General features: G+C 39.0%; 1 protein-coding gene across 2 annotated transcripts in view; it reads left to right on the plus strand.

Annotated features, from left to right (window-relative positions):
• Window positions 1-10,036, plus strand: part of MARCHF1 (membrane associated ring-CH-type finger 1) — a 471,309-nt gene extending 461,273 nt beyond the window's left edge. For both annotated transcript variants that reach the window (XM_088021014.1, XM_028104319.2), the window contains one exon: window positions 5,717-10,036. In XM_088021014.1, the coding sequence (XP_087877140.1) occupies window positions 5,717-6,015 (299 nt within the window). In that variant the 3' untranslated portion in view covers window positions 6,016-10,036. The remainder of the gene's footprint in view (window positions 1-5,716) is intronic.
• The last annotated feature ends 1,838 nt before the right edge of the window (window positions 10,037-11,874 follow it).

Raw genomic sequence — 11,874 nt, forward strand, 5'->3', positions numbered from 1 at the left:
GAGCTTTTCTCCATGAAGGGAATTACCAACTGGGAAGGATGCCCAGAGCCACAGGGTGAGGGGGTGTAACGCTGACTGAATACAGTGGCCTGGCTGGAGGCTGACTGGACTTTCTTCTCTCCTGGTTCTGGAGGTTTTCATTGCCCGGAGTCCAGATGGGACATCCAAAGGTTGAAGCCAACTGAAGTTAGAAAGGTCTTAGTTACAGGCACCAGGGAAAGCTTTGATCTACAACTCAGATCAGCCAAAGATACGTAGCAGTTAAATCACTCAGAAAGCAACAATAACCTACATTTACATTGCACTTACTATGTCAAGAACTATTCATTTAATCCACACAAAAACCTAGGGAGGTAAATACTACTATTACCTTCATTTTTTTTCTTTAAATTTTTTTATTGTTACAATCTCAGATAAGCACATGGCCATCCATCAATTATAAGAGTTAGAAATTCAAATTTCCTTTTTTTTCCTTTAAATTTTTTATTGTTACAATCTCAGATAAGCACATGGCCATCCAACCTTCATTTTTAACTGATAGATCAGTTATCATTTGCTGCATAACAAACCACCCCCAAACTCACTGACTTCAAACCACACGCATTTATTTCACTCCTAAATTCTGCAGATCAGTTGGGCATTTCTTCTGGCCAGGGCCAGACTGGCTGCTCTGTGCAGGTTCACCCCGTGGCTGCCAACAGCTGGTACGTGGGCTGACTGCTGTAGCAAGACTGGCCTCTGCGGGCACCTGGGTGGCTCAGTCATTAAGTGTCTTCCTTTGGCTCAGGTCATGATCCCAGGGTCCTGGGATCAGGCCCCACATCGGACTCCCTGCTCGGTGGGAAGCCTGCTTCTCCCTCTGCCTGCCATTCCCCCTGCTTGTGTTCCTTCTCTTGCTTTGTCTCTCCCTGTCAAATAAATAAATAAAATCTTAAGGAAAAAAAAAAAAAAGACTGGCCTCCTCTACTTGTCTGGCTGCAGGCATGCTCTTGGCTGGATGACACGAACAACTGAGCTGTGTTGTCATCACACAAGGCTTGATGGCCCTGCCTTCTTCACGTGGCAATTAGGGTTTAAAAAGGTAGCAAGAGAGCAAACCACACACACAGTGGGAACACTTTTGAAGTTTCTGTTATGTCATATTCGTTGTTGTCCTATCGGCCCAAACAAGTCGTGTGTGGCCACAGCCAGAGTCAAGGAGAGAGGGGATGGAAACCGAAGGACCCGGTTACAGGAAGGCATGAGCCAAATGGGAGTATTTTTGAACAAGCTACTGAAGATGAGGGAACCGAGACCAAAGAATGCCAGATAACAGGCTCTCAATACCTCAAGGAAATGAAACAGCTATCCGAATTAAGATGGATGAAGATGTAAAGACTGAAGTGACTGATCGTTAGGAATAAAACCCATAATCCTCGGGGCGCCTGGGTAGCTCAATCTGTTGAGCGTCTGACTCTTGAACTCGGCTCAGGTCTTGCTCTCAGAGTTGTGGTGAGTTCAAGTCCCATGTTGGGCTACTTAAAAAAAAAACAAAAACCATAATCCTCAAGAATGAGTGGGGATTTTACACGGGAAAACAGCCTGTGAGAAGCCATTAACCATAAGGGATATCCTATTGGGGTTTGGTCTGCAAAGAAATTGAGTAAAAATTTATCTGGGATTTGGGTGTTTCTTAGCCAGGAAGGAGGAGGCTTCTAGGAGTGAAGATGAAGAAATAGTGATTGTAAAGGAGAGAAGAGATGGTCGGTGGCAGGGGTCCTGTTTATCAATAAACTCTAGTCTCAGGTTCCTGAAGGGGAAATGTCCTTAAATAGTCCCAATCCATGTCTCCTTACCCATTCCCAATGGAAAATGCAGTGAGGAGTATCTGGAAGAATTTTTTATGGGGGAAAAAAAAACAATTTACAAATTGTATTCTTCATTCATTTTTATTTTTTATTCAAGTTCTATAAACGGTTACTTTTACCTGGAGTCCCCAGTTTTCCTCTCTGGCTTGCTAGAAAAATCTTGCAGACTCAGAATCCCAAGAGCCTATGATGAACTGAAAGGTGCATTTGTTTTTCTTTGTCTAAAGTAATTTCACTTGCTCTTTAAATATAAATTTCCCTACAAATTGTGGGCTGATTTCTGTGGCTCTTGTAGACTACACATTCAGGCAGACATAATGTGGCATTTTGATTTATCTAACTCTTCTTTATGAAGTCTTCAATATCCTATCACAGGACAAATCTACAGACCATCTTAAGCCTTTCACAGAAAACCTATTGGCATGCTGATTGTCTGGGGACGGCACGGAAGATAGTGCAGCCCTCCAGGACTGCGTCATTATACACGCAATTATAGAAAGGAGGCCTGGAAGAATTTAATCGTATGTTGAGACTGCTTGAAAATTTATTGCCCGTTCATGTAGGATTGGCATGACAATATGAACAGTGAATGAGTCAAATTTATCTATTATCAGGGACAAGAGAAGACTTCCATTTCCTTAGAAAATGGTTGTGGGCAGGGGCGCCTGAGTGGCTCAGTCGGTTAAGCGTCTGCGTACGGCTCAGGTCATGATCCCAGGGTCCCGGGATGGAGTCCCGCATCAGGCTCCCTGCTCAGCGGAGGGTCTGCTTGTGCAGACCTCTCCCTCTGCCTGCCGCTACCCCTGCTTGTGCTCTCTCTCTCTCTGACAAATAAATAAAATCTTAAAAAAAAAAGAAAAGAAAATGGTTGTGGACAGAATACCTGCTCCTCCAAACTCTTTCAATTCCCGCTCAAGAATTTTTTTTTTTTTTTTCCCCTGCTCAAGAATTTCTAAGCGGTGTTTGCCATTAGTGTTTAGGAAGAAGGGATGCAGACAGTTTATTCCTAAACCTACAGAAACTCCTGAAGAAAGATCCCAAGCACAAAGGAAGAAGTACATACAATCCTTGCACTTCAGAGAAATGAACAGATGGGAGAATTGCCTCAAGTTGGATTTTCCACATTCCTCTTCCAAACTGGGCCAGTAGAAACAACTTTGTGCTCTTGGCATTTCCAAGTTCAGGTTCCAGCTTCAGTGAGGACAAAGAATTCCTTGTTTACACAAAGGAACAAGATTTTGTGCCTTCTCTTTTCTACCACCCTTCCTTATTGTGAACATTCTTTCTTCTTTACAGAAGACAGCATAGAACTAGTCCAACAAGGTTGAGTATGAAGACAATTTTCTGAGTCTCAATAATAAGGAGGTAAACATAGCTTAGCAATGGAAACATTCTCAGAAGTCCACTTAGCCCCATGTGTTAGCATCTCTTCTCACGACATCCTTATAGTGAGTTTTCCAAAGTAAAATCATACAACTGCCCAATAATATCTTTATAGAAAATAAAAATCTTGCCCACTTAGTCAGAGGCAGAGAGAAAGATCAGGCTGTCTCCAAGAGAAGATGGTCATGTGAACAATGGGTTTGCACCCAAAGGGCTTCTGGATGTGGGGCAGGGAGATACTCTGTACTCTAAACTTTGTCAGGGAATATACGGAGGGCTTTGACTTCCCAGACATATGAAGGAAGAATGATTGGAGGAGAAGAAATCGATTTGGAGAACCTTGTGAAAGAAAGTGAAAGTATCAAACTGTCTTCCAGAAGTGGCAGAGAAAATGGCTCGTCACTCCTGGCCCAGATTCTCAGGTATATTCTTGGTTCTGGTCACTATTTCAGGAAGGAGAGGTGGGGCAAGAGTGGAGTCTTCTTCAGATCATCCACTCATGAAAGCATAGCTTCGTGGACAAGTGAAGAAAGGCTGGTACCTCCGGTTATATTGAAAAGACTGAGGCAAAGCAATCCAACTTGGAAATTCAAAAGCTTTCATTCATCTTTGAAATATCTACTGAGCAAGGCACTGTGGAAAACAAAGACCATCCATAAATTCTGTGCTTGTCACGATTATGGTGTAGCAGAGTAAAAATAACTTGTTAGAAAGTTAACTCAAGCCACAAGTGGAAGAAGTAACATGAAACTAGAAAAGTGGTGAAATGTATTTCCAGCTGGAAAATGTTCCTGAGCTGGCTTTTGTGGGACAATTAGACCTGCAGAAACAGGGAAGCAAAACCCAGAGAGAAGAAATATCATGAACAAAGCCTCAGAAATGGAAAACCTTCAGGCATTGAAGGTTTTCAGGTTCTCAGGTATACTGAGAACAGCCGGTAGTATGATTTAGCAGCCTGAGGGGAAAGTTAGATGTAATTCATGGGGACTTCTCCCCCCAAAATGGGAGATAAAGTACATGTTTTCTCCAGCTTGTCTGTGGTTAAAACATTCCAAACACAAGAAACTACTGATCACTATAGTAGCCAAGAGCAAAAATCCTTCTAAATTTGGAGAACTCAAAGATATCTGATTTGTATATTGGATCCTCCCTATAAATTTCCTAATAAAGAGGCTTAAGTGATTGTCTTCTACAAGAACTCTCACCCTCAGCACTATTGGCATTTTGAACTGGATAATTCTTTGTTGGGGAGTGCTATCCTATACCCTGCAGGATGTTTACACAGCATCCCTGGCATCTATTTACTAAAAGTCAGTAGCACCGCATACCCCAACACCAGGTATAACAATAGTATCTCCAGACATTACCACATGTCCCCTGGGGAAAAAAACAGTGGTCTACCCTGAGAACCACTACCCTTGGGAACCACTGGTCTACCACGAGTCTGTATGTCAGACGATTGTTCTCCTTGCATAAATAGAACTAAGGTAGGAAGCTAAACAAGTCTAGTGTCTGTTTTCTTACAGAAGCATAAAGCAAGTACCACTGTTACAAAATATAGGTAGGACATGTCCTATAACTCTATTCATTGTTATAAGGAAAAGTAAATAAAATCCAAAGTAGAATCAGACTTTCATAAACTGTGATTTCTAACCACTTTTCCCGGTCCAGCTCGTTTACTGGACAGACTTTCACAGGAATGCAGACAGCCATCCTCCAGGCCATCCTGGTGTTGGCAAGAGATAGACTCTCGACCATCATGTACTTAACATTCATAATCATGTGTGGCCTAAATATTGTTATAGTTATAGAAACTCTTGTGCAAGTTTTAAAAATTGTGAAAGCCAATTTCTAGTTATGATGGTACAAATTAAGAGAAAACATTGATATCTAAGAAAGTGGTGGTTCTCAAGTGATAAGAAGACTTACGAAACAAAAATAACTAAAGTACTAAATTTTATGCACGTCTTTACTCAGGAATTCTGTCTCTCTTTGGTGAGATGTGGCAGCTTCTTTCTTTCACTTTTTTTTTTTCCTTTTAATTTTAAAGGGAATGAGGGTGGGAGGGGGGACCTGTATGTACAATCCTATAGAAGTACCTATTACTTTATCTTCTTAAAAGGATTTAAAACTGATTTTCACTTAGTAGGTTCACTATCTTTCCTTAAAGATTTAGCTCTAAGGAATAAATGTCAAAGTATCAAAAGACCCATATCATCTGATAACCATGGTAGGTACTTGATGCTAGAAGAAATAAGATCATTATAGTGGTAGATAAGTTTTTCTTCATGTACAATTTTAACAATACGTTTAAGAGTTGAAAGGAATTAAGCAATTCTGGTTATAATTTTTACTGCCTGTTAACAATAGATTCCTTATCTATGAAAGTTGGCAGGCAGGCATGATCTTTTGAAGGAGTCAGAAAAAAATTACCAAACCCACTGATAACAACTTGGTGGTAACTTTCTCTCTTTTCTACTTCAAAGGTGTCCTTGAATGGCCATTTTGGACAAAACTGGTTGTGGTGGCCATCGGCTTCACGGGAGGTCTTGTCTTCATGTACGTACAGTGTAAAGTCTACGTTCAGTTATGGCGCAGGCTGAAGGCCTACAACCGTGTGATCTTTGTGCAAAATTGCCCAGACACTGCCAAAAAGCAGGAGAAGAACTTCTCATGTAATGTAAACACGGACATTAAGGATGCCGTGGTAGTGCCTGTATCACAAACGGGTACCAATTCCCTGCCATCTGCAGATGGCGGCCCCCCTGAGGTTATACCAGTGTGACGGGACCAGCTGCGAGTTTCTTCACTGAAGAGTATCTTTCTAGCCCTTAGCCACTACACGTGACAGAAGTGATCCTGAAGTATTCACTCCCTTTATCTTCTCTTTCTCCTACGGACTCATTTTTACTTATTTTGCTCAAAAGCAAAGGACCAAAACAACACCAAATGACCAGGATCCCATAAAGCAGTCCATCCAGAGTGTGATACGGAAACGTGAAAAGTTTGCTAGAGAGTGATTTCTAAGACAATTAAGAACCACTGGAGCAAGGAATGCTCTTAGACAGTGATGAAAGCCTGAATGGACACACACGTCTTCACAGGAGAAAGTTTAAGAATACAGACTTGAACTGCAATGAGTGTTTCTTCTAAGGCCTCGTCATGTTAACTGTTTCATCTGAAAATAAGAAACATACTTGGTTTTAAGCTTGAAATCGTCTGCATTGTCCTTAAGTCATATCAGACGCAAACTTGGAGGATGCATATTTTGATATTCATACTTTGACAGCTAACAGATTTTTATGGCTATAGTGGAGTCCAGTTGTTTTACCAGATGCATGTTTTTAAAATAGATGCAATACACATTTGAAGATATTAATACTTAGAATTATGTTCAAATCATGAACAGATTTTCAGAGTTTTTGGGTGTAATTAGCACTGTTAAATACCCACTGAAGCTGAAATCAACTACCAGGTCCTGTATTTTATCTGGTCCCCATAAAACAGTGCTGCCCAACAGAAATATAATGTGAGCCACAAATGCAAGCCACATGCCTACATTTAAAATTTTCCAATAGCCCCATTAGAAAAAGTAAAAATAAGTGAAATTTTCATATTTCATTTAACACTATATATCAGATTAGTTCAATGTCATATTAAAAATTAAGATATTTTACATCCTTGTTTATGAACCAAGATTAAAAATCCAGTATGTATTTGATCTTTACAGCGTATCTTAATTTGAATTAATCATATTGTTAAGCACAGGCCCTAAAATTAGAGGCAGAGCCTCTGCTCCATTTAACAGTTGAGTATTTCACAATAGCAGCTCAATTCATTCTTTTATTCAAAGTCTCACAAATGTTAACAGTTTTATACAGCACTAAATTAATCAAGTTAAATAATGTGGTTGGTTAAAGAGTTAGGTGAACTTACCATTTCTCTAGAGGGTGAAAAAAATGAAAGTATAGAAAGATTAAAATGATCTACATGTGGCAAAGTTCTGAAATTAACTTATTTGCTACTATGAAGCACATATGCTAGGGAAACAAAAATTAAATATTATTAAGTCAAATGTGTAAGGCTTTTTTTTTTTCTTTAATCCACATGTGGTATCTAACTTGACAGATGAATAGTTATGACTAAGCACTTAAGACTATTTTAAAAAGCTGACAGTATTTCCCTTGCTCAGCTGGGAAGTAAAGATATTCAACAGATTTTGTGATAAGTAATAAATTGAGTTGTTTAGGTTTGGCAGTTGATTATTGTGTTCTTTGCATATTCATGTAAAACTGAAGCGTGAATGTTATTGCAGTGTGCTAGATTAATGATTATAGAGTTAGTGACCCGTGAAAGAAAGATGTCTCACATTTAAAAAGGTGATTTTTTTTGTTGCTGTTGTTAGCTGTCATATTTATTATTGTGAAAAGGCAACCATGATGGCCCTAAGAACCAAAGCATGGGTATCGCATTGCACAAACCCGGGTAACACATTGATGCACTTTGTAATTATCAGTGTGCTTGTTCTTCATGGATTATCATAAAAAAAGGAAAAGGAAGTAACTTTTTAATGAGGAAAAAGATATGAATATTAGTAGTGGCTGACAATGAGTCCAAATAGTCCCAATTCCTAGAAATAAAGAAAAGGTACACAATGTCAACTTTGTGTGTGTGTGTGTGTGTGTGTGATGTGTGTGTGATTTCATGTGTGTATATGAGAAAAACATTAAGGTTTTTAGCCAGTCAGGAAACAAAAGGTTTAAAAACTCATCTTTCTTAAAACTTGTTGTGGAGGGTATGGACTAAAGGCACAGGGAAAACAAAGCTGAAGTAACTAAAGTGTACCATAATTTCTGCACAACTAAGGACATACTTGTAATAAAAAAATCTATGAACCTTAAACAAACTAAACTTTGTATTAACTTCCTCTTAAATTTCCATTTTAAAGGTTTTAGCTAAATATTCATGAATAGCTAAGCTTTGGGTGATTTAACCATAGCACCTCACCCAATAGATTAACCTTGATTCAATTTTTGTTAATTTTCCTAAGCTTTTTACTAATCCATTTTTCCCAGAGCTTAGCAATGAACATGTTTACAAATATTCCTGGGGGGGGGGAGGCGAGGGGGGAGTAATCTGTCACCAGCAAGCAATGAAATCTTGATTTCTCTTTTGTTTGCTCTGGAAGGAAAAGGATTATTTACCTTACCACCAAAAATACTGTTTAAATTCTGGACAGACATAAGCAAGATAGGTAAGTGCATCACTCATTTCCCAGTGGGAGATGATTGGCTAAAGTAGGCCTTGTTTATTAAGGGCTACACTTAACACTAAGAAAACATTTCTAGAATGAAAAGTAAAGATAAGCATTACTGTCTTAACCCTAAAACATGACATGGTGTTTTAATACAATACATAAATTCTCAAAATTAACTTGTACGGGCTTTGAGTTTCTTGTAATGAGAAAATAATATAGATCCCTAGCAGGTTAAAAGTCAGCTTTTTATTCGCTGTTCTTCTGACCTTTATAAACCCTGAACTCCTGAATTTAAATCTTTTATAAAAAGTTTTCCTGCAATGGCTGTTTATGGTTCAAACCATTGGAAATAATCATGTGCATTTAAAACCTAATATTGATTTTCTTTCCTATTTGTGTGGCAACTGCCCTTTCAATGAAAGGATTTGGCTTTGTGACAATACTTTTGTGGACTGGACATACCCTTCAAAAACTACTCTCCAGAAGGATAATTTTTTTGAAGCATGTTTACCTGCTCACGTAAGAAGTAAAACGGACATGAGTCAAAGGACTGAAATCGAAGAATGAACAACGCAATTCTGTTAAAAACCCTGGCTTTTTATAATCATGCATCTGGTAGTATCAATACCGTAAATCACAGACATTTATGCTGTTAATTTTTAAAAGAACTCTCACTTTTATTGTATCAAAGACTGAATTGTAAAGGAATGAAATCCCAATTTTTTTTTAAGTGAAGTCCAAAGGCAATTAAGTTTAAGAACAAACACAAGCAAAACAAAAATGAAAAAAAAAAAAATCAAAACAAAAATGATCCAATATAAACCTGCAATACAGCAATGAAGAAACTGAAGATAGGTATATACTGAAGAAGTCTCTCAAAATGTCCCAGGATTAAATCTCACTCTGAGCTGCTATGACATGTGATTACTGTCCCAGACAGATAGCCGCGTTTATCTTGTTTTGCAAAAGGTCCTTAGATACCCCTAAAACTAACCTATTGTTTGGCTGGAAAATTAGCTCATCAGAGCAATGACATCATTAAGACACTCTAATTGTCAAGGGGGTGAGGTGGGAAAGATTACTGCATTCACCTGACAGTTTACCTTTCCTTACCTTGCCAGCGAGTATTTTGGAACAAAGTAGAGCTCTTTAAACTTACTATCATTATTGTAGTTGTTATGTAATAATTGTATAGGACTTAACTTTAACTAAGAAAGATGAAAAACCTTTTTTCTTTCCTTAAGTCAGCCCAAAGGTGCTATTTTACATATCAATACAGCTCAAAGGAAGTACTGTTATTTTGGGCTGCAGTGTTTCCTCCAAATCTGGAGAAAGCCCATTTTGAAATTGGAGATTGCATTTAAACAAACAAGGAAAAATTATTTTAACTGTGTGCAATTTTTGAGATTGAGCATTTGTACTTTTTTGGTTTTACCTAATTCTCTTGCATTAACAACTTACTGTTTTGTGAATAATGTGTACTAAGACAAATTAAGGAAAATAATTACCTGTGAAAGAAAAACTTTGTATATTAAATAAGTGACCTAAACTTTTGTTATGGTTTCTATACTCTTTGACTAATTTACCAGGATTTCTGCAGATATGTATCTGCAACACTCAAAAAAGCTTGGGTTCTTAAGATTTTTATAATAGTCTGTGTTTTTAAGCAGGGTCTGAACATATTCATATACATTAAAGCCAACATAGACTGACCAACCCTGACATTCTAGAAAGGAATAAAGAAGTGATTAACAAGGAAATACTTTAACTCAGGGACAGAGTGATGCAGGCAGAGGGAACAGTAACCAAACTCCTTAGTGGCAAGTGGCAAGATTCAGCTGCTAAGGAAAGAGCACACCCTTTTTAGGAGTCTGACAGTTTATTACTTACAGAGATAGCAAAAGAAAGGCAAACTGCCAGCTCCCCATGAGTCTTGACCCAAGGGAAGACACAAAAATAAGGCATGATAGATGAACGATATGATAATGCAACATAAGGAGCGGGGCACCCTGGTGCCGAGATGCTGATTCCCTGTTGCAGCTAAGCAAGTCTGTGGCCTGCAGCTACACCCTAAAGGGACTCACAGTGGAATGGTCTCATACTTTATCAAAATCCAGAGGCAAGGACAAACTGTCTCACATGTCCTCCTTGAAAGATAGGGAGGCAAACATGAAGTGGCCCACAGTAGTTCCTGCAGGTCCCATATCCTTGTGTTCCAGGAAGCTCATAGGGCATTCATTCTAAGGCTCAGGTCAGCCTGAACCAAGCCTGGCCTACGTGGACAAACACAAGGTCATCAGGGTGCCAGCAGAGCTGCTCCACCATAGAAACTAGCTTGGCCATTCTAGGAATGGACAGAAGGCCTGTGATCTGAAGTACAGTAAGCCAAGGGCAAGTGAAACAAGCTGAGGTTGGAGAAGCAGTCAGGAATCAAATCATTTCAGGCCTCTTTGGCCACTGTAGGGAATGTGAATTTCATTGGAAATGTGGCAGATTATCAATGCAGGTTCAGCAATTGTAACAAATATGCCACTCTGGTGGGGGATGTCAGTAATGGGGGAAGCTATGCATGTGTGGGGGCAGGGGGTAGAATCTCTTTACCTTCCTCTCAATTTTCAAGTGAACTTAAAACTGCTCTAAAAAATAAAATCTCAAAAAAAAAAGTGATTAGAAACAAAATTATAACCATCAAATAAACATACCATGAAGAAAGTGACAGAATGATACTGTAACAATATGAACAAAGGAGTAGCATATTTTAGTGTACATTTCCAAAAATTCATGAGCAACTCTGGAGAACGGATTCCCAGGTGCAAGAATGGTGGCATGACGGCGAGTGATTCCTCACTCACAAATGGGACACAGCACAGGCAGGACATGGAGATGGCCTGACAGGGACTGATTTGACTCTCTTTTTGGAAACAGAACCAGAAATACTCAATAATCAAATTAAGATTGGGGAGGGTGTGGAAAAGAGAAAGAGAAGAATCAAGGATGATTTACAGGCAGTTTTCTGGCTTGAGAAGTTAGGTGAAAAACTTGGGAGAGATTCAAGGTTCCTCAGGAGACAGTAGGGAGTGAGATCCAGAACACAAGCAGGAGTATTGGCCTCTGAAAGACGAAAAGCTACTACAATCACAAAATCGAAAGAAAAGAAAATGATAGCTTGTATCTTCTCAATGATACATATAAAGTGAACAGATGAATGTTGAAGAGGCAACTATTAAAGTTGAGCTAGAACATATGGAAAAAGGTAGTGAAAGAATTCTCAAAGTTAGAAAGGGAACTTACTACAGGAACACAGTAAAATTGCTCATCAGTACTGAGAATCCACTTGCGATGTGCAAACATGAACACAAAAACCTCTCTGATATTCTCCAGCAACGC

This window comes from Eumetopias jubatus, unplaced genomic scaffold (assembly GCF_037043125.1).
Source record: "Eumetopias jubatus isolate StellerSeaLion01/CBP00866 unplaced genomic scaffold, mEumJub1_p1.0 scaffold_2, whole genome shotgun sequence".
Taxonomy (NCBI): domain Eukaryota; kingdom Metazoa; phylum Chordata; class Mammalia; order Carnivora; family Otariidae; genus Eumetopias; species Eumetopias jubatus.